The 22,788-nt window shown below is 53.5% G+C and overlaps 1 protein-coding gene across 1 annotated transcript in view; it reads left to right on the top strand.

Annotated features, from left to right (window-relative positions):
• Positions 1–18,697, top strand: part of DAB2IP (DAB2 interacting protein) — a 157,135-nt gene extending 138,438 nt beyond the window's left edge. The window contains exons 9-17 of the mRNA XM_074161288.1: positions 1,995–2,231; positions 3,804–4,005; positions 4,618–4,796; positions 6,338–7,211; positions 10,009–10,161; positions 13,086–13,279; positions 14,240–14,327; positions 16,287–16,357; positions 17,638–18,697. Of these exons, the coding sequence (XP_074017389.1) occupies positions 1,995–2,231; positions 3,804–4,005; positions 4,618–4,796; positions 6,338–7,211; positions 10,009–10,161; positions 13,086–13,279; positions 14,240–14,327; positions 16,287–16,357; positions 17,638–17,647 (2,008 nt within the window). The 3' untranslated portion in view covers positions 17,648–18,697. The remainder of the gene's footprint in view (positions 1–1,994; positions 2,232–3,803; positions 4,006–4,617; positions 4,797–6,337; positions 7,212–10,008; positions 10,162–13,085; positions 13,280–14,239; positions 14,328–16,286; positions 16,358–17,637) is intronic.
• The last annotated feature ends 4,091 nt before the right edge of the window (positions 18,698–22,788 follow it).

The following is a 22,788-nucleotide window of genomic DNA, read 5'->3' on the forward strand; positions in this document are numbered from 1 at the left end:
TTGTTATAATTATGACATAATTTGGACATCTGGAAAGTTTCAGTGTAAGCAGAAATTCAGCATGTGGAAGCTCGTTACTGGAAAGTTGGGTAATGAATTACGGGCCCGTTTGTCACATAAAGCCGGGTAACTGAATTCCATCCGCTCTTACACAATTAAACTTTTATGGTCTCCCAGCCTGTGACAGCGAGCAGTACTCGCGGGCTGCACGCAGCCGGCACATGCATTTTCAAGGGTTTACTTTCCAGTAACTGTACAACCTGTCCTGATCACTCAAGCCTTAAATTGCTTAAAGGATTCTCCTGTTTCTGGGCAAATACCATGAAGCAAAAGGGCTTTGTCCAATTGTGTGGATCAAGCCAAAGACAGAGGAGAATTTATCCAGCCAAAGACGTTGGCTAATGGTATTTATAAAGCACAGGGTAAAAGTTCGTGAGTGTGAAAGCGTGAAGCCGGGACGGAGCATTTGCCAAGAACTTCCATGGAGTGTCAATGCCCATGTCAGGAGGTCGGAGAGAAACCTGAAAGCCTGGAGAGCAGCTGCGTGGTGTCCTCCTAAGGCAGCTGTGCCGTGCCTGGGGTGGGATGTGCATGGTGGGGTGCCCATGGGCTGGGGTTACCAGCAGCCCCAGACCTGAAGCTGGGCAGTTGGGCTTGATGAAGTGCGTGTCCGTAGCCCCGGGAAGCAGAGCCCAGAGGCCTGGAGGGTGCTGCCGTGGGGCTTCTTCGCTGTGGGTGCTCCTCAGTTTTGGAGCCTCCCACCTGGTTCTTGCTGCTTCTGGATGGTGGGTGGTGTGTCTGGCCATGCAACTCCCACGGTTTTCTCTTCTCCCCGACTCGTGCGAGGTTCAGCCACAGGACAGCCGGTCCTAGGAGGGGGACAGGCCGGTGAGAAGCCAGTTTGACGCTGCTTTGCTTCTCCCAGAAGATCCCTGCAGCGAAACCGGGAAAATGTCTTCTGAAATGGCTGTTTGTTAAGGAGATTTATGGCCTAAAATGGAGCCTGACCCCTCTTCAGTCTGTTTTTGTACCATCCAGCTCCGTGGGTAAACAGCTCTGGTTTTCAAACAAAGACGGTGGTTGCTGGCCAGGGCAGCCCCTGGGGCGGGTGGGGAGCCGTGTCCCAGGGACCCAAGGGACCATCGTCAGCGCGGTGGGACCCATTGCCAGCCTGCTCCCGCGGCTGGGAGTATCCAGCTGAGTAAATAACACATGCTGGGAACAGGATAAGGTGGGAGCAGGGAGCTGGGGAGGGCCAGGCAGAAAACAGGCAGCGCGTTCTCCGGCGATAAGGGCTGCAGGGAGCGTCGGCTGGAGCCGGGGGAATTGTGGTATCCAGCAACGCCGGGCTGAGGTCTGCGCAGCTACAAGGCTGCAGTAACTCCGGCGGGGATCCGCGTTTGTACGAGTCACATTGGGATTTGATCCAGGTGCTTGAACAGGAGCGTTACAGTTCGCACAGCCCTCCCTCCGAGCACCGGCCGTGCCGGTGACCCCGTGCTGCCGGTGTTCCTGCCCCGGGGGTCCCGCGGTGCTGTGTGTCTCCAGGAGACACTCTCCACCTGGGTGGCTGAGCTTCCCCCCAGCTCCAGGTGCCCCGTGCCCCAGCCAAGCTGGCTTGAGACGAGCTGCTCTGCACAGTTTGTTTCATATCTCTGTCTTCCCACTTGCCTGGGGTTTTGGCACCCAGCAAAACCGGGAACATTACTCTGAGGAAAGCGGCTTCTCTTACAACTTCATGGAGCGGCTTTGCTTTTTTCCTGTGTGGTTTGAGTCTCCTAATGGACACTCTGCAGAAAAAAAAGGCGGAGATCCTGTGCCGGGTGTAGGTATCGGTGCTGCTGTGGATCGGCAGGGTGAGAGGGCTCCGTGTTGTACAGGTCTGGGTGTCGCACCCCACGGCTGATACACACCGTGTTTAGTTACTGCTGCGTGACAGTTTGAACACCCTGGCCTCGAACTCACCACCCCTGCGTGTCCTTCTGCCGTTTCAGTGTCTTCCCAAGGGAGCTCAAAGAAGTTTTTGCCTCGTGGAGACAAGAATGCAGCAACCGAGGCCGCCCGGACATCAGCGAGCGACTGATCAGTGCCTCCCTGTTCCTCCGGTTCCTCTGCCCGGCCATCATGTCCCCGTCCCTCTTCAGCCTCCTGCAGGAGTACCCCGATGACCGCACTGCACGCACTTTGACCCTCATTGCCAAGGTCACCCAGAATCTCGCCAACTTCGCCAAGTGAGCCGGGGCGCAGGGCCGGGACGGGGCAGGTCTGGAGAGGGGGAGGGAAGCTCCGGGGGTGTCGTCAGAGCCATGGCTCCAGCACCGGGAGTCCCACGCTGCCCGCTCCGTTCCTCCATGGAAAGGGCCTGTTCGTTTCCTGTTGGCTTTTCCCCCCACGTCTCTCTGGGACTCATTCCCTCACTGCAGGGTCAGCGAGAGCATTGAAGTTTCCAAAACAGGACATGTTTTATGAGCAGGAAAACAGGCTGTTTTGACCGCACAGACGAGCGGGACCGTCCCGGCCCTTTGTCCCGTGATGGCTCTGCGGGGCACGGCTGGTGACAGGGCACTGCCTGCCTCCCGTCGGGCACCAGCAGGACCAGAACCCCAGCAGCACTGGTGTGCGTAGCTCAGGAGCTGGTCTCTCCCTCCTGTGAGCTCTGGGACCTTCCCTGCTTCTAAAATGCAGTTGTCTGAACTGGGAAGGTATGAGAAGAGAACGGGGACACTATCAGTTTCTAACTAAGCCCGTTGGTTTGATGGAAACAAAGCGAGAGATTTCTGAAAATCTTTCCACTGGCTGCAGCTCTGAGCTACTTATCCTGAGCTCCGATAACAAAATGATGAGCTTTCCGAAACATGAATGGACAGTTTCTGTCCAAAGCTTCTTAGATTTGGAAACTAGCTTAGTACACACGCTCCCAGCCGGGAATGCGCGTACGGGCACGCAGACGTGGATGGAAGACGTGCAAGTGTGTTACACCAGATGACAGAAATTCTCTGTATTCCTCACCAATCCCTAACTAAAGGGTTTTCAGATTTTCAGCATTTCGCAGGAAAGACTCTTTAACTAAGCTGACATTAGTCAAGCCAAAGTGATCAAGCTGAGCTGTGCTGCGGATGGCACAGAGCCGAGCCCGTCCTCGCGGAGTCGCTGGCCCTGGCACAGCACCAGCCGCTGCTGGTGGAGTTGAACCACGAGGCCCTCCCTGTTGTGCTCTAAATAAGACATCTAACTGAGAGCGAAGTCTGGGGGGAGTGCTCAGAGGGCAGAAGGAGGTTGCAGGAAGCCCAGAGGGACAAACGTTCTGGCCCCGCTGCGGGTCTGGCTCTGTGGGGTGGTCCCGGGGAGGTTGTGCTGGGGCAGCAGCCTCAGTCCCCATGGAAGAGCAGGGGAGAGCGCAGGATTCCTACCACCATCATTCTCTGGGCTTCAGTCAGTTGATGGTGCTTGGTGTTGCGATGTCTTTATTTCCAGTGACAGGTCCTATTTCTGGAGGCTGTGCCCTGACCCAGCAGTGAGATCACTCCGTTACTAGGAGCAGTTTTGTTTCTCTAGCTTTCACCTTCATTTCTGCTGCGGAGATCCCATGCTGACGAGCACTTAGCTGGGTTAGGCTGGAGTTAATTTTGGTTCCGTGACCAGTGAGGTGTACCAGGTGCCTGCTAGCAACCTGGGGGTCCCAAAGGCTTTGAAGGATTCAGAGGAAGGCTCTGGCATTCCTACCTGCGTATGTACCCACCCCTTCTGTTGACTGCACGCCTATTCACAGAACGTAGCTGAAATTTGCATTGCTGTCTTGATAGGTTTGGCAGCAAGGAGGAATACATGTCCTTTATGAATCAGTTCCTGGAACATGAATGGACTAACATGCAGAGATTTCTACTGGAGATTTCCAATCCCGAAACCATCTCGAACACAGCTGGCTTCGAAGGCTACATCGACCTGGGCCGGGAACTCTCCACGTTGCACTCGCTGCTCTGGGAAGTCATTTCTCAACTGGAGCAGGTATCGGGGGGGTCGCAGGGGCAGGCTGGCAGGGGAAGCACGGTTGGCCAGTGCTGGGCATCATGTACCACACCACACACCTCCCCATGTCCAGCAGGTACCGGTCCGTTACCTGTTTCTGCGCACAGCAAAGCTGTTGCTAACCCCGAGCACTTCCCAGCCTTTGCACGTGCTGCAGAAGTAGCTCATTCTTTACATGCTTCTTTGAGGCAGGTGAGTGCAGCTCTCTCCCTCCTCTGCCGCTCATCATCGAGGGGTGAGGATGGAGGGGCACGTGGGATGAGAAGGCAGAGCTGCTGGACACCAGGATTTTCTCTGTCTCAGCGGTTTCAAAAGGTTTCTTTTTTACTCAGAGGATTTTTGTCAAGAGACCTGAACCAGGCTTGGCTGTAGCTGTCACCGTCTGTATCTGAGCTTTGTTAATCATGCTTGCTTCCCCTGCCCCACAGCAGCACGTGGTTTCTGGGACATCCCATAGCCTCAACAGTGAGGGTGAAAATGTATGTTGTTAATGTGATTCACTGAAGAGACTGTCCAGCAACTGGCAAAGCCCACAGTTCTCTAGCAAAAACACAAGATGTTGGTAGTAATTCTGCTCTCTTTTCTCCCCAGGCCACCGCAACAAAACTCGGGCCTCTGCCTCGGATCCTGAGGGACGTCAACTCGGCGCTCAGCAACCCGGCCTGCGTGCAGGTCTCGGTGACGGCCGATCACACCGCGTCCACACCCAACGCTGGCAACAGCATCTCTGCGGGGCTGCAGAAAATGGTGATAGAGAATGACTTATCTGGGTAAGAGCATAAAAGGTGGTCTGGGAAATACTGGATATTCATCTGCTGCCGAAGCCTGAGCACCTGCGGGGACAGGCAGGACAGGGTGCAGTGTGGGGGTGCCTGATCCATTGACTAGGCTTTCCCATCGCAGAACTGGTCCTGGATGTGATTCAGCTCTGAATCTAGAGAAAGCAGTGGGCGGCAGGGCAAGGATGTGGCTCCATCCTGTGTCCCTTGAGAGCCAAAAGTGGGGATGTCGTCTGGGAAATAAAGGACTTGGCCATTTTGGTCTCAGCTGTTGAGATGTGGCTGCAGAAGCAAAATGTTCATCCTGTGAGGACTTGAGGGCTTGTTTGTGCTAAGCTCAAAGTGATGGGTGTCACCATGAAGTTCATTAGGTCTCTGAGTATGTGAGGTTTATAGGATTGGCCTGAGCCATCTTAGTAAGACATGGGGTGTGTGCTGAATACACTGAGATCCAAATCTGCACATTTCTCTAACAGTTGCCAAGCTGTAGAGGCCTAACGATGAATTCCAGTCTGCTCTGTCCAGTTTTTATAATAGTGGGTGTTTTTGATGAGCAGTGATTCACAGGCACAGACACCTAACATACTTTCTGCCCTAATTATGTAGGGAGTTTCATTCATGGGGAAGATCTCTTGCAGACCTATAATGTTTGTGTTTGTGGCAGATGAAATGGAGCCCACACAAATTGAAAGACTGTGCTAGTAATACAGTTTGTAAGCGGAAACTGCATAATATTTAACAGTTTAATTAGGAATGAAAGGCAGCAATGGCGTTGGACTTCCTCTAATCAGAGCTTTCATCTCTAATGCTTCCCAGCGTGAGGTGCAATTATTTAAATCTAATGCTATGGAGGATCTCTGACAATATGCTCTCACCCAAATACTTGCTTACAGTGCACCATCTTTGATCAGTGATATATTCACATTAAGCTACTGCAAAGCTCTTTCTTCCTATCCCCAAGAAATCAATATTGCATGAATCAATGTTTCAGCAGGAGGAACGGGTGGACAACCTTCAGTTTCCAGGCTTTAGCTCTGCTGTTACGGCTCTGTCTGACCCTTGGAGGCCCGGTGTGGATCAGCCCCACATGGTGCTCCGTGTTGTACGAGCATTGGCCAGCGTGCCCTCCGGAGCTTATTGCCCCGGAGCAGAGCAGGGGACACGAGAGTGGCCTGGATGCAGCCGGCTGGAAGCAGGAAGGGTGACACGTGCTGTCAGGGTGATGAGTGGATCCAGCCGGGGAGGCAGAGCGTGTCTGCGATGCTTCCTGCACGGCTCTCACCATCATCACATGCCCCTCGCTCCCCTGCCTGCTCCGGCTCCCGCAGGGGGGTCCTGGGCTCCCCCGTCCCCCCGGCACTGTCCGTCCCCACGGGCAGCCCTGCCGCAGGGGTTACATCCCCGTCCCGCACCGCTGCGCCACGTTGATTTCTTCTGAGTGATTTTGTTTTCCTGCTCCCGTGCAGCATTCACAACTCTTCTTTTTTGTTTTGTTTTCCTCTCCTCTTCCTTACGCACTGACTTCCCTGCAGTCTGATAGATTTCACACGGTTACCATCTCCAACCCCTGAAAACAAGGACTTGTTTTTTGTCACAAGGTCTGCTGGGGCCCAGCCCTCGCCTGCCCGAAGCTCCAGTTACTCAGAGGCCAATGAGCCCGACGTGCAGATGTCTAATGGCAGCAAGAGTTTGTCCATGGTGGACTTGCAGGACAATCGGCTCTTGGACAGTGGGGCCAACGCGCCGGGCACGGCTGACTCCCTCAATGACAGTCAGTCCTCCCTGGGGCAGTTGCAGGGCGTATGGACCGCACGGACTCAGCAGAACAGCGTGACGGGCATGGCCACCGTGCGCCGGGTGGGCCAGACCCCCACCACGCCGAGCGGCGAGAGCGCGCCCGGCCGGCCCCAGCTCCTGGCACCCCTCTCCTTCCAGAACCCCGTCTACCAGATGGCCGCCGGGCTACCCCTCTCCCCCCGCGGCATGGGCGACTCCGGCTCCGAGTGCCACAGCTCGCTCAGCTCCCACAGCAACAGCGAGGAGCTGACGGCCAACAAACACGGCTTCGCCGCCCCCGCCGCCAGCGAGGACTTCACCCGCCGGACGGGAGAGCTGGCCCGCCGGCAGCTCTCGCTGACGGAGAAGGGCGGCCAGCCCACCATGCCCCGGCAGAACAGCGCGGGACCGCAGAGGCGGATAGACCAGCCGCCCCCGCCGCCCCCGCCTGTCACCCGGGGCCGGACGCCGCCCTCCCTCCTGAACACGGTTCAGTACCAGCGACCCTCCAGCGGCAGCATGATGTCCTCCTCGCCCGACTGGCCCGGCAGCGGGGCCCGCCTGCGGCAGCAGTCCTCCTCCTCCAAGGGCGACAGCCCCGAGATGAAGCAGCGCACGATGCACAAACAGGTGAGTTCGGGGGCTGTACCGGCCCCGGGTGTCAAAGGGGCCAGCGCGTGGAGAAGAAATTGGCTGGTGGGGATTGCTGCAAAGGGAGGGGACATTATCCTGGCTTTGAGACACCACATCAGTGCCAGCCCCGTGGTGGCACTGCATGTGGGGATGGACCTTGGCTCTTGCACCCAGCATGGCCTGAGACGGAGGCGCTCCAGGGAAGGGGACACAGACCAGTGTTCCTTCTCTGTGTTCCTCCGTTGCGTGGCACGTTGGCGTGTGACTGCCGCAAGGCGGTAGGTGGCAGAGACACGAGGGCGATGGCAGCCATGCCTCTGTCCTGCGCTACCATCTTGTCACTGCTTTGCCTCTCCATGCCCAGGCTCTCATCCCATGCCATAGTCAACCCCGCGCCATCTCCCAGACTTGGACCAGACCCTGATCTTCTCTTGTAACTAAGAGTCTCCCTGCTGGCACTCCTGTCCCAGCGGAGCCACAGCACTCCTGGACCCTCCTGTGAGTGCCTCTGGGGAGGTGGGAGCGGGAAGGAACGTGCTCCCCACCGAGAGCGAAGGTCCTGCTGGGCAGAGCTCTGCTGTGATTCAGGTCCCAGACCACACGCTGGTCTGCACAGAAATACATTTCACTATTGGTGGTGCTAAAATTGAAAGCAGTAGGTCACAGACCCAGGGCCCTCTGGTTTTCCTGGCATGGATAAATTGTTTTTCCAGTGCTCATTTATTCATTCAACATTTCAGAACTAGCTCTATAGAAAGTTAACGCAGTAGGGCCTCTCAGTGCCTAAAGGAAGAGATTTTAAAAATAATGCAGACCCAGAGAACGTGGACAACTGGCAAGAGGTCGCTGCGTCTCAGCCCAGACCCAGCGTTAAGGCACCTTTTCAGCAGCACGGTGTTGAGAGAGCAACCGAGTGGGTGCAGCTGCCTCCCCGTGGCAGGGCAGCTGTGGAGGCCGGTGTCGGTGCTGCCCCTCGAAGGCTGTTTTGTCAGCCCCATCCGGAGACATTCCGTGCGTACGGCATCGATTCATAAGCGCTGACATTAGCAGGCATCCCATGTAGCGGCATCTGTAGAAAGTGGATCAATACTCGTTAGGTGCAGAGGGCACAGAGCTCCGCAAGCAGCAGCCCGTTTGGTAGCAGAGTTTCTTGTAGAAAGAGAGAACAGTGAGCTCTGGGTGACCTTCGGAAAGCCCTGGCCAAGTTGTGTTTGCAGATCTTTCCTCCACCCGCTCCTGTTGTCCTCTCAACGTTTCTCTCAAGACCTGAAGTCCTAGGAATGCCTGTCCTGCCCTTCATCTGCATATTTAACTTGGGTGTTAGCAGCATCTGTGAACCATAATGAAACTGCTTGCTCGTAGTTGGTGGTATTAAATGCTGTTTGAGAACAAAGAAATCCCACTTGGTAGCCATATTAGTAGAAGTCCATGAACTTCGTTCCTGCCAGCCAGAAGTGCTTCCTCTACCTCTGTGAGTTCCTCTGCTGAACTGACTTCCACACTCTCCCAGGCCAGCTCAGATGGCCTTTTCTACTTCTTCAGAGGCAGAAGAAAGAGGCAGAAGGACTCATGCACAGTGGGCTTAGCTCTGCTTACTGACAGCCTTGGACCAGTGGCCTTAACACCGCTGAAGTGAACCCGGGTGGCCAGAGCTCCTCAGCCAGAAATTCTGAGCAGCCACCACAAGTGCAGTGCCCAAGCTGGAGATGGAAGAAAAAGCAGAAAGCCACAAGCTGGGTGAGGGATTATAGCAAGTGATGTTCATGAGCCGAGTCTGAGGCTTGTGATGTAAAATTCTGGAAGTAGAAGACCAGAGTGGAAGACGTCGTGGGAAAGCCCCCAGTGAGGTGATTAAACCGGTTCCCAGTCCTTCTGAGTATGGAACCTTGGCAGTGACTGGGTTTCTCTGCCATCCAGAGGTTTGAATGAAGAGGAAAGTCCCCAACATTTCTGACTTGAATTCCTGTAAAATAACTGTTGTTAACTTGAATTCCCTCGACCAAGTCATCCAGATCGCTTGTATTCATTCAAGAAACTGTTTACTGCAGTTTGTAATGAACCAGGATGGAGGGGAGATAGCTGGAGATTCACTTCCTCAGCCTTGTGATGCAGTTGGAAAATATTTAGGCCACGCTAGGAGAGAAAAGCAGCAGCTCTGGCTCAGTGACCATTGAACATCACTGCTCCTTGAGCTACAGGAACAAACCTAGGGATGATCTACTAAGATGTCGAGCATTTATACCTCTCCAGTATCGTAAGTGTGGTCTCAGCCAAAAAGAAACCTACCTCTTCCAGGAAGGCACCTGCCGTGACCAAAAGTAGCACTTCAGTTTGCAGACCTGGTTGTATCTGTGTGAAATCTCCACAACAAGCCGAAAGACGGCTCAGCAAAAGAGGCTGAAGAGTTGAGTGACATCTCTGCTTGCGGAGTGAACGTACCGCATCAGCCGCTCCGTTCGCCTGCAGCTCTGCGCTTCTCGGGCCGTGTCCCCCTGAGGTGACAGGGCCTGCTCAGAAACCTGGCCTCTTGCTTTCAGCAGGACCCCACCGTTGTACGTCTGTCCCGGGGTGGCACAGGGAAGAATCCGGCCTTTTTGACCTAAAATAATGCGAGGTGGCAAACAGGAGCTGTTCCTACCCCCCCAGCCCCGAGCACTCTGGTAGCTCAGGCTTGTTCGTTGCTGTGTGAGCAGCGTGGGAGAGGGCTTGCTTGGAAGGAAATTCTCTCTCTCCAGCTTCATGACCATTTCTGTTACAGGTTTTTCTTTTGTTATGGTTGTATGTTTCATTGTAGGCCCCTTCTCCTGTGAACCCCAATGCCCTGGACCGCACTGCTGCTTGGCTTTTGAATATGAACATGCAGTTTTTAGAAGATGAAAGCATTGACCCAGATTCCAAGCACAGGGATAAGCTCAGGAATAAGGACGAGCTCAGCCAAGCAGAAAAGGTAAAACCTGATTGGATTGAAACAAGTTTCTAAATAGAGAGAGGATTTCCTTGAATGTCGTTCCTCTGAGCGCCCTGGGGATAAGGTGGGCTGTGTGGCAGGTCCCTGCCCCGGAGAGAGGGTTGTCAGGGTGCTCTGTGCTCTCTTCTGTCCCACCAGCCACGTGTTGCCACCCACTCCCACAGAACAGCAGACGTCACCCTCCCTGAACCTCTTTCCTGTTTTTCCAGCACAGACATGTTTCTGTTTTCGTTACAATAGCCTTCCTGTTCTCATTTTGCTGTGCTGTGTCATTTTGGGACTGTCACCTCTTAAATTCACGTGAAATGCCAAAGGCAGGTTTGGTAGGGACGGGGAGGTACGAGGCAGTGGCTCCCAGCTGCCCCAGGAGAAGCACGGCAGTTTTATGAGAGTTCACCCCATTTCTTCCTGCCTTTCTGCTCCTTTGGGTATTCCTGTAAATACACAGACATGTACCCATCAGACAGCAGCCGACACAGAAAAATGTACATGTTTAGCAGACTTTGTTTGCAGAGATACAGGAATCTTGACTGCCACCTCAGCAGAGACACTAGCAGGCAGCAGATCAAAGGGAAGGAGCTCTCAGACTGGTGCATCGTGCACGGGGTTATTGTTGCACTTAGTCATTGAAGGGCTTCTGAAGGGGTTCAGCGCTCATTTGAGTCCATAACTGAGATGACAGTGGCAGGCTCTGCTGTTCCAGTGGCGCTGGAGAGAGGTGGAATGCCGTAGGAGCGCACAACGGTGTGCTGGCCACCTCCATCCCACGCCTGCCAGCTCCCGCGGGCGGGCAGATGGCCTCCGCTGCGGACATGGCACATGCCAGGCGTTGTCACTGCTCCCCTTCCTGGCACCGTCCCCTGTGACACGGGCTCAGCTTTTATCAGCTGGGCACTCACAGGGGCTGCTCTCTTGCCCTGCCAGCCCAAGGGGCCGCTGCCCCGGGACGTGCCCGTCCTGTGCCGAGAGGTCCCGCTGACGGTAGCCGAGGGTGGGATTGCCGTCTCTGAGGGTATTGCAGCAAACCGGTCCCTGTCCCAAGTTCCGAGGGAGCCCCCACCCCCAGGAGCCTGCTCTCTCATTCCCATGCAGCATCCTCTCTTACTTTGCTGTCACATCAGTCACTGACATTAAAGATCGCCATTAGCATAATCTCTCTCCCCATTACTGTAAGACATGAATGGTAACCGAGAATGAGACAAGTGTTCTAGAGACAGGAGCGACTCCTTCGGTCTCTGAGGCCTCTCCTGCTATCACTTGAGCTCACTTACGCTGCTTCTATTTTAAGGCTAGGGTAGGTATTTAATCTTTCCTGTTCAAGCAACTCCCTTCTGTCTGACTCTAGTGCTTCTGTGCAACTGTATGGGCGTTTGTGTTCCCTCATCGCTCCAGGTTACATGTGCAAACTGTGTCGCTTCAGTGCCGCAGTGAAAGCTTTGCTAAAGGGAGAACACAGTGGTCTGTTGTGCCCGTCCCTGCCCGGGCAGAAGGAGCTCGGAGGTCCTGCCCATCCGCCTGCCACGGCACCAGTACTATGGAAATTCAGGAAGAACATCAGTGTCATAAATTTTCGGTCCTTAGGAGCTGTTAACGGTTATTTCTGCCGTCAGCTGGTCTGCTCCTGGAGTGATGTCAGGAAAGCAGCGTGAATTTTCACGGGCTGGGGGTCCAGCTGAACCGGTACAGGGGCAGCATCCTTCCCCCCACCGAGAGCTGATCTGCTGGTCCCACTCCCCAGCAGGACCCTCAGAACTGGGTCACAACCAGGGCCATCGTTTCAGTGCTTACACAGGCGGCGATGGCCAAAGGGGAAGGCCGAATTTTCAGCTCAACAAGGCAAAACGCGATTAAGCGCATTTTTGTCAGTTCCTGAATAACACTTGTAGCTTTGTAACAGACTTCATGAGTCAGATGGAAGTCTTTTTCCCGTATCTGACTCTTTAAAAGCAGCTTGTCAAATGACCAACTGCATGCTAATTCTAAGGTTATTCCAGTTGAGATTTTTTTTTTTAAAGAAAATTTCCAAAGATAATTTTTTTAATTTAAAGCAGGGGGGTTTTGTACAGCTACACACTGGATTTTCCGTTAGCAAAGCAAGTTGTACTGAATTCTGTGCTTCTGCCATAGCTGAACCTAATTTTACTGAGTTAGAAAGCTCTTAATTTTTATAATTGCTTTTTGTGGTTCTGCTGCTGATGATTTTTAGCTTCCTCTGAATGCCCAGTGCAACTGTGGGGTCTTGGCTTCGTGCAGCAGCTCTTCTCGGATTGAACCCTGGTTTGACACCCGAGTGCGTTGTTTAAAAAGGCAGTAGCGCTCACTGGCCCTGCTCACCGGCCGGTTGCCCTCGCCTTGTCAAGGGGCGACCACTCTGTGCCGAGACGGCGGTGGCCTGTGTCTGTCCCTGCGGCAGAGCCCGCTGCCTGGCAGGCGGCACTGACAGCTCCTGCTTGGCTTCCAGCACTTCCAGAACGCCCAGCATTTATTGTTGTAGACTGAAGAGCTCACGTGTCAACCCAAAACCCCACCAGTTCGGCTCCTGCCTGTGGCCAGCCCTGCGCTGTTAGTGTGAGGAAGGTGCCCGCTGCGTTTGCCATTCGCTCGCTCTAACCTGCGTTCCCCACCTGAAATGCCAGACTCTGCTAACAACCCATTCTCTGAACCTGCCAGTGACCTGCCCGCCCAGCGGAACCCAGCATCGCTCCTAGCCCCGTGCGGAGAAGACCGAAGAGGAGGTGTCGGCAAGCGGGGTTGTCTGATACGGGTTTGCAGCTAGTCTAATGCAAGGAGAGGGGCATGAGCGGGTTATGGGGAGATCCTGGCAAGGGCAAAGCCTTACTGGGTAACGTGCCACATGTGTTTTCTCCTCCTGTGTCTGTCCCTGCGTGCTGTAGTACCAGCAGGACCTAGTGGTGCTGCAGGACAAGCTTCGCATCTCCAACAAGAAGCTGGAGGAATATGAGACTCGCTTCAAGTGCCAGGAGGAGACAACGCAGAAGCTGGTGCTGGAGTATCAGGCCAGGCTGGAGGAGAGCGAGGAGCGGCTCCGGAGGCAACAGGAGGATAAGGAGATCCAGATGAAGGGCATCATCAGCAGGTACAGGGGAGGTGGGGGTGCTGGAGATGCAGCTTTCTTTGGAGGTACAGGCAGGTTTCCCATGAGGGTTTTCCAGCATTTATTCACTTTCTTCCCCTTCTGGGTTACAGTTCCTGGTGGGATTTCAAGCCCTGACTCTTTGGGTCCCCCATCAGTGTTCCCTGGGACAAGGAAAATCCTGACATTTTCCTGATTCACAGGAATTTCCTGATTCACAGGCAAAACTTCAGGAGGGGAGAGCTGGCAGCGCGCCCCGGTTCTCGGAGGATCTGGCAGGCTTGCTCTTCTGTTCATATGAGCGATAGATGCAACGAGTAAAATGTTCTTTTCCTGATGTTTAGCTAAAGATCTCATCACCGTCCCATTACTCCTAGCTACAAATCCCTTTCTCCCACCCAGCGTGGTGTGGTGTTTGCATCTGTGCAGGACATCAGCTGTTCCATGTAGCATCACAGCTACCTGAGCCAAGACCATTTAGTGCCTTTAATCAGCCCTCGTTAACGGGTCAGCCTTCACCGTTCTGTATCACTTAAGCTTTGGGCCAGTCTGCTATAGAGGTCTCTAGAGAAGAGACAGAAGACTGGTTCTGAACTGGTTTGCGTGTAAGAAGAGGTAGTGCCAATGACTGTGTGTGTCTCCTTGGTGCTCCACTGCACAACTGCAGGTCCTGGGCGCATCTCAGTGTGTGCTTTGGCATTGCAGTGTCAGATGAGATGGCTTGACCCGGTACGGCTGATGGGGGCTGCTTTGTGAGGCCAGTGCTGGCTGTAGAGCAGCTTCTCTGCTATTTCACAGCTCTTGCTTCAGAGATGTACGTCAGCCCTTTGCTTTCTTGGTGTCAGGACTAAATGAGGACATGATCTGTATCCTTCACTCTGGATTTAGGTCTGCATGAGACTGAGATCTAGGCTTCACAGAGCCCAACAAGTGTAATTTTTTTCTTGTCTGTTTGGCTACCAGGCTGATGTCAGTTGAGGAGGAACTAAAGAAGGACCACGCAGAAATGCAAGCTGCCGTGGATTCCAAGCAGAAGATTATCGATGCACAGGTGAGTCCCTGATACCAAGGGCTGCAGCACTTCTCGGGGTGAGTCTGCTGCCGTGCAGCCTCCCCGCCATGCAGCAGTGCCAGCTCGAGCACGGTGAGACCGTGCCTGGGTGAGTGAGCACCGAGCTGCAGTCAGTGATGGAGCCAGTCAGACTCTGGCAGGATGCAATTTATTGTCACAACATTCGCATTCGTACAGCTGCTTCCAGCCTTGGAGCTTGGCAGGTGACACAGAGGATGTGGGGGGTGGCAGTTTGTGGAAGGATCGTGCCCACAATTCAGTCAGCTTGTGGAAGGCTCATAACCTCGTTGGCTCAGTCTGAGGTCCCTAGAGCTTTGTTTGGTGCTTCTTGTTCCCGTAATTCTTGCAGGACCTGGATACAAGAAACACAAAGCCTGGCCAGAGCAAAGCCAACATGTTTTTTCAGCCTGTGGGTTGTGGTTTGCAGGATTGTTAAGCTCAGTTGTTGTTATGGATTGCAATGCCAGGGGAGCATCAGATGGTGGGTGCAAAACGCTACGCTTGGAAAAGAGAATATGTAAATAGGATCCATAATCTTTTTATTTGTCTGGGCAGAGATCAGCATCTTCTCAGCAGCTAGGCCTTCCCACAAGTTGTGGCTGGGGGACGGCATATCCTAGGCTTATTCGTAACAACCCTATTAAGCAGTTGTGAGTCACTACTCATGACTAATTTACTGTATAGCTAATTAAAAAGGAGATGAGAGAGGTTAGTAACTTTGTGAAAAGAATCACTGTTTTTCTGTAGAGTAATTTGTTCAAAGCTAGTAAATGATGGTGTTCCCTTCTGCACTCAGGCAGAGCCAGGCAGGTACCGGGGTGTCCGTACGGTGCGAGCGGAGCAGACACAGCCCGACAGCAGCTCCCGACGGGGCTGCCCTGTCTCCTCCGCCTTTGTGTTACCTGTGAGGCTCTCACCATGCGCCAGTCTGCACTGCGCTGGTCGTCTCAGGCTCTACAGTAAAATCATAGAATTGTAGAATGGTTTGGGTTGGAAGGGACCTTAAAGACCACCCAGTGCCACCCCCTGCCCTGGGCAGGGACACCTCCCACCACACCAGGTTGCTCAAAGCCCCCTCCAACCTGGCCTTGAACCCCTCCAGGGATGGGGCAGCCACAGCTTCTCTGGGCAACCTGGGTCAGGCTCTCACCACCCTCACAGCAAAGAATTTCTTTCTCGTGTCTAATCTAAATCTCCCCTCTTTAAATTTAAAACCATCACCCCTCGTCCTATCACTACATTCCCTGATAAAGAGTCCCTCCCCATCTCCCCTGTAGCCCCCTTCAGGTGGCCATGCTCATACACGGACCTGCAGAGTTACCCCAGGCAAACTGCTGTGCCCCTCGGAGTGGTTTCTCTTCCCTCCCGCTAACGGCAGGCAGAGAAGGACGATGACTTGTCCAGTGTCACAAAGAACAGGAGTGGCAGAATCGGGCTGCAACACCGAAGCTCTTGCTCCCGTCCTCACGATACTGTAATTGGTGAGAGTTGCCATCAAAGCCATCCTGGGAGGCCACAAGTCATTTCAACTATTAATTTACACTAACAAAATCAATTAAACACTGACAGGAATAACTATCTTGGGAGAGCTTGGGCTTAGAGAAGGGATCTTCCCATCTTTGTAACAGCTGCAGTTAGAGCAAACAGTACAACGAGTTGCTGTATAACTGAAGAATTAGAGAAACTCTATTATCTCCATTTTCTTCAGGATGCTAAAATGACTTTAGCTCACGTTGCAGAGGCAAAGTATGTTTGTGGCCCTGTGGATTTCAAAAAATGCTGTGTAGCACTGAAAAACCCCACACCTGAGGATGCCAAAGAGAAAGGTGCTGCTCCAAGGGGCCCGTGGGTCGCTGTCTCGGGACGAGCCCTGGCGTCACAGAGGCACAGGTCTCCGTCCTTTCCACTGACTGTTCCCCTCTGCCTCTCTGGTTGCAGGAGAAACGCATTGCTTCATTGGATGCTGCCAACGCACGGTTAATGAGTGCCCTTACTCAGCTGAAAGAGAGGTACAGCATGCAGACACGTAATGGGATCTCCCCCACAAACCCAACTAAATTGCAGATTACAGAGAATGGAGAATTCAGAAACAGCAGTAATTGTTAACGCGTGGAGGGCGCTGCCGCAGGAGAGGAGGCCTGGCCAGAGAGACGGTGCAGCAGGAGGTGTGAGCCCCGGCTTCAGAGAACGGCTGCTCTCTCCCCCCAGAGAAACCAGCTCCTTTCTGCGGACGGCGCGCTTGACTGAGCCTTTGTGGGAGATGCTAATGCCAGCACATTGAGGGGACGGAAAGATCGAGTGTGAGATGAGTGGCATAAGGAAATAACATATATTTGAGAATCGCTGTCACTGTTGGATTTAAATCAGTGTTTAATGTTTAAACAAAAGTCACCTTTTCCTTCTAAACTGCCCAAAGGATATGCCTCACCCCTCCCAGCAAGGAATAACGTCCTTGTCATTGCCGTAGGAGAAATAAAGGGATCTGGGCAGAGTCTGCAGCAGGCAGTGGCCCAGTAAGTCCAGTTAAGGTGTGCTGCTGGATGCAGCCGTAGCAGGGATGGCAGCACAGCTTGTACCCCTCCTTCCCGGCTCCCCTTGGAGCACAGCCCTCTCCCAAGGCAAACCCCCAGCCCAGCTTTGGCTTTTGTGAGGCCACTGACTCTTACAGCCAGTAACCATCCACAGGGCATTTACGCAGCTAATTAATGCTTAATTAACTCCGCCCATGCAGGGAGCACAGTCCAGATGGAAGGTGGGGGCGCACTCTGGGTGCGATGTGGCAGCCAAAGGGGTGCTGCGTGGGGAACCAGGGCAGCGGAGAAGGGCACGACTGGTGCTGCTGGGGGTCCCCGGGCAACCCCGGGGGAGCCGAGCGAGCCCACGGCTCTGGCACCTGGTGGATGGCGACTTGAGTCCTCTCTCCAGCTTCCGCTCGCTCACAAGTAATGGGGAAGAGCCTTTGTAAGCAATAGCCCCCCAGGCACTGTGTGTCCCCCCCACTTCTGGCCACGGAATAAAGTAAATGCTGCCTGAGCTTGGCCCCGAGCCGTGAACGAGGGACTGGGGCTGGATTTCTGGTGCCCGGTGCGATAGAGGGGGAGTGAGGGGGCTACGTGGAATGGCCGGCGTCTTGCGTGAGAAGGGGTTCGTTATGGGGATGTAATGCTCTGTGCAGAGATTTTTATTTTTTTTTTTTTTTACTATTTCTGGGGAGAAAAACAGACAAAGAAACAAGAAAAAGCCCTGAAGAACCATGAAGATCGGTAATTGTATTTCTTTTCTTTCACAGTATGCATTAGAAAAAAAAAGATCCCATTTTCTGGAATACTGTCCTCTTTAAATTGGGAATGAGCACTGCATGGAAATTAACCGGCTCGAAGAATGTAAAACATGGTCATAAGGGAGTAACCAACAAGAACAGCAGCCACCACCGAGAGCCCCCTTGTCAGGAGCACTGTGCAGGCATAAGCCAGGATTAGACTTTCCTAACTGCTGAAACGCAGATACGGCACACTCAGACACGATGTGCTCAGCGGAGGGGTCACCTCCTTAACGGGGGATTGTGCCGCTGACCTGCCGCCACGCTGTGTTTGTTGGTTTGTGGTTTTTGGTTGGTTTTTTTTTTGTTGTTTTTTTTTTTAAGTTAGCACTTCATGACTCCCACTCTCAGAGCAGGTCACTCGTTCCGAGAGCCAGAGAGATTTCTCTGAGATACGGATGACAGTGTACAGTGTACAGGACATCTGCCTATTCCGCCCACTAAGGTTAAATACACTGCTCAACGCCTGTCCTAGCTCCTCCTGCCATGTGTAAATGTACAGTCAAAGGGACTAGGACGTTCCCTGGGCTCTGCACAGCTTAGGTTCCGTCTCCAGCCTCACACCACCCAGGCTGCCTGAGCAGGACACTTTGCCATGCTGCCCCCGCAGCCGTAAGGCTCAGTAACAGCATTCTTCCACACGCAGTTTGTTTTCAAAATTAAAGATGCTTTTTTTGTTGTTGTTTTTCCTAAACATTTTTTTCCGTTCCCTGGAAGCCCTGGGCCGAGCCCGGTGCGGCTTGGTCCTTGGAGGAGCGAACGTGTTGCCCCGAGGTCTCCACACCCTGCCAACGCCTGCAGACCCCAAACGGAGCTCCTCAGAGAAAAAAAAATCATAACTTAAGTATTTATGGCAAGTACAGTCACCTTTGAATTTTGGAGACTAGCACAGATGGCTTTGAAGAACCTCACAAAACTGACAAGGTTACAACTGGAGAAAGACCCAGACAGGTTAGGAATCCCCAGGGTGCTGTGAACCGTTGGGTACCGACCCTGACATCTGCCTCTGCCTCAGAGGCAAACACATTGTAAGAACCCTGAAAAAAAAAAAAAGAAAAAAGACTTATTTTAAACCGCTGTTGCCCTGAGATGTGTGTTTAGAGCTGCTTGTTTTTGAGTTCCAAAATATTTGTGTTGCGAGAGACGGAAGTTTTCCAAGAGAGAAGGAACGTAGCGGAATGGAAACGCGATGGCAGGGCCCGGGGGCGGGCGTCCCACCGGCAGCGCGTTCCCATTCAGGCATGGAAGTGATTTTGGGATGCAGTCAGTGCTCTCCCTAAGAGCTGGAAAAAAAAAAAGAAACGCCCACAAAAGAATTGTTTAGTACTGAAGCTAAGCACAGTACATCTTTATCTGCTCAGCCACAAGCCAAGGCACCGCTCCCCCCCGCCCTGAGCTGCCAGAAACTCCTGCTTTAACCTCAAACTTGCAAATTACTGAACACACGTTGTTCTGCTGAAAGAGCAGGAGCGCTAAATCCTTCCACGAGTTATTAAAAATCTTAGAAGTTCCAGTGCCAGCACCTTCTGGAGTTGTTGCTTAGTTTCCTGAGCCAGTATGAAAAGAAACCCAAATGGGGACAAAAATCTGGTTACAGTAGAGAGACCCCCCCCCCCGGCTTCCCCTGCTCTCCTTCCCCTGACACTGACAACAACTGGCGCTCGCCCTGCCCTGCCCGGCCGGGGTTTGGGGGTAGGGGTTACGAGCCAGGCTCAGCTCAGTTCTGTTACTTCACTTTGTGTTTCTGTTATTTATAAACTGTACATTTCTCTCTGTGTGTGCCTGTGTGCGTGCCTGAGCGAGCGCCAGGGAGCCCATGAGCCCAGCCAGTCCCCCCCGCCTGGCCCAGCAATACCGGGGGGCAATCCCAGAGCAAAGCAACCACTATCATCCCCCACCTACCCCCAGCAGCTCCTCAGCGGCTCCCTGTTCTTTATTTCGGTCTTGCGCTTTCTACAGTAAGAGGCTGTTCTAGTGCAAACTCGTCAAAGTGTAAACAAAATGAAAACACACTCAGATTTTTATCTCAATACGAGTCTTAATATTTTTTTGTAAATGTTTTCAGTGTTTACTGTAACGTATCTATCTCACTAACAGTTGTATATAGTAACTTACTTCTGGTGCTGCTTATTCGGTCAGGATTTGGCTGTTTCTCACTGCTGTTTTTGGAGAGGTGGCCTCAAACTCGCAAATCTGGAGCCAGCCCCAGGTTGTGATTTCAGCCTCCTCCCTTTGGGGACCCGAGGGAAGGGGAAGGGAGAGAAGCCCGGGCTCCAGATTTGGGGTTGGTCCACCTCAAGGATTCTGTTTTAAGAGTTTTGATTTGGGGGTTTTGTCAAACTGTAGTGACCGCTTGTTAAAAAAAAAAAAATCAAAAAAAAAAAAGCAACATTTTGTGTGAAGGGGCATGAAACGGACTGAACAGTGTCCCAGGGTCTCTGCGGACTCTAAGTGCCATCGTTTGGGACAGGGATTATGGCTTCAGTGCCAAAAGCCTGGAGGGACCGAAGTCCTTCCCCATGCCAACTCCTACTACAGTGTAGTCACCAGCCCCTTTTGCACCAGTTTAAGCAAATCCTGCCGCCATCCAAAGAGTCCTGCGTCACTCGGCATTGTCATTTGAGTCCGGTTGGTTTTTATTTTCTGCTTTTGCAGTTGTAAAGCACTGATTGCACTGTGAGAACACGCTGAATCCTCTGGCCTGGCAGCCCCGTAGGTTGCTGCAGGGTGCAGGACGCAGGTTCTGCTACTACAAAGATTCCTGAAGGGACGTGGTGGACCCGAGCGAGGCATCGCAGGCTCTCCTAGGAAAGCAATCAGCACGTAATCAGTCATTCCCGTAGCTTAGAGCACTCGCAGGCTTTCACAGTTACTAATGTCCATACCCAGATGCAATAGACAACACGCCGGGGTCTGTCCTGTGACGAACAAGGAGAGGAGCTTTAGTCCCAGGAGATGGAAGATGCACTGATGTGTTCAGCCAGGACAGCCACAGCGTCCGGCTCGCCTTTGATCTGCTCAGCGCCTGTTCCCCAGCCATCCTAGGGCTGGGGGTTAGCAGCCCCCAGGAGACACCTTTCTGACAGCAACCCCTATGGCCAGTGGTGTCCAGCAGCTCCACCGAGGTCACTGCCCCATCCCTGACATGTAGCTTTGCCGGGAGAGCACCAAGTAGAAAGTCCAAAGGCCAGAACTGACCCTATCCCCGGGGTGGGTGCCCGGTGGCTCTCCCTCCTTCCGCCCGCAGTGACTGCCAGGGTCAGCCTTGTCCCCAAAGGTTGGCCTTCAGAGCAAGCCAGGCCCCCAGGCTGGCCGGTTCTGGGATGTGGCATGGGTCACAATGATCTCATGGCCACCGGGAGATCCCTTAGCTGGCCCCAGGAAGGGGCACTGCCCATCCCTGACTCTCCAGGGCAATTTCAGAGGAGACTGCATAGCCACAAGGCTTGGACTTGTGGCACCTGCCCTGAGGGCCACCAAGCCCTGTCCTGCCCCTGCACAGATAACTGATGCCTTTTTCCTTAGGGAAAATGACCCATGGAGGGGTGAGGGAGGATGGCAGCAGCACGCCAACATGCAGCTCATGGGCTTTAGAAACCAAATCCAACCTTTGAGGGCATTGCACAACATCCAGAAACCACCACGCTTTGGAAAAGGGTGTCACGTTCAAGCATTGACCTTCACAGATCACCTGAGCTGTGACATTGCTGTAAATGCCATGTGGTTCTGCATCAGCTACCAGTACCCAGAGTGCAGTCTCCATCCTCACGTATTCCTTTATCATACATCACTGTGTCTTAAGATATACCTCTCTCTGTATATCTGCTTAGGCTGATACTTGTTCCTGATAAGCAGTTGCTGTTTTATATCCTCTTATAAAGAAAAGCAAATCTTTTTTTGTAAGTATGTTTAAAAACAAAAAGAAGCAAAGTGGAAGTGTTTGCTGAATCTCCTTCAGCTCCTTTTAAACTATGTAATAATGTACAGAGAAAGTTGTTGGTGTTTAAAGAAATGATGTGGCTGTGCAATTTATGTACATTTGCAATTAGAAATATTAAAGATTTATTTAGATATTTTACATAAGTGCTCCACCACCTCTACTCGGTCATTTCCAGTTTCTAGAGCATCTTGGCACACACCGGCCACGTGCACACGAGCGTTTCCAGACAGATCATTTGAAATGCTCCTCACAGTCGCATTTCAGCCGTGGGTGACCACCACCTTCCCATCTGTGCCCATCACCCAGCTTTGGGGAGCGCTGGGCACTAGGGGAGACTCGGGGGACAAGCAGCTCCAAGGGTCCGCAGCCCCCAGGACTTGGCCAGGAGCCCCCATCCCTGGTTTGGGCACGTTGGCAGCCTGTGGAGGCCAGAAGGGGAAGATGCGGTGGGAGGTACCAGCAAATGGGCCGGAGCCCCTCTGCTGTGAGGACAGGCTGAGAGAATGGGGGGGGGGTTCAGCCTGGAGAAGAGAAGGCTCCAGGGAAACCTTAGAGCCCCTTCCAGTCCCTAAAGGGGCTCCAGGAAAGCTGGGGAGGGACTCTGGATCAGGGAGGGGAGCCATGGGACGAGGGGGGATGTGGGCAGGGTGCCCACTGCTCCTTCCAAACCGCCCTTCTTCTGTCTCGGCAGGAAAAGCAGCAGAAAACTTGGAGGAGAGTCATTAAAACCCTGGGCAGCATCAACACCTCTGCCTCATTAACATCACCATAATTAGCTCCTCCGAGAGAGAGAGGGGAGACAGGCTGGCTGCATCCGAATGGCTGGGGATGTGGAGAACACCTGTGGCCACTCCTGTGCCCAGACGGCAGCCCTGCGCCCGGGCTGGTCGCTGGGGTCTGCTGGCCCCCAGCCGCGGCAGCGAGCCAGGCGGGAGAACCTGCTGCTGCTGCTCCTGCCAGGAACCCACAGCCGCCCAAGAGGGGAAGGCTAAAACCCTCCCTCTGAGTCCTGAGGGACAGGGCAGAGACTCTCCCACCTCCCGTCTGGGCGAGTCCCATCCGTGGGGGCACCTCCCCAGGATCAGATCTCCTGGGCCACCGCCTCCCAGCCATCTCCAACCCGGGGAAGCCACAGGCTTCCAGCACCTTTGAAACGGGCAAATGTGAGGCTCCTGCCCATC

The sequence above is a fragment of the Numenius arquata genome, chromosome 19 (genome assembly GCF_964106895.1).
Source record: "Numenius arquata chromosome 19, bNumArq3.hap1.1, whole genome shotgun sequence".
Taxonomy (NCBI): Eukaryota; Metazoa; Chordata; class Aves; order Charadriiformes; family Scolopacidae; genus Numenius; species Numenius arquata.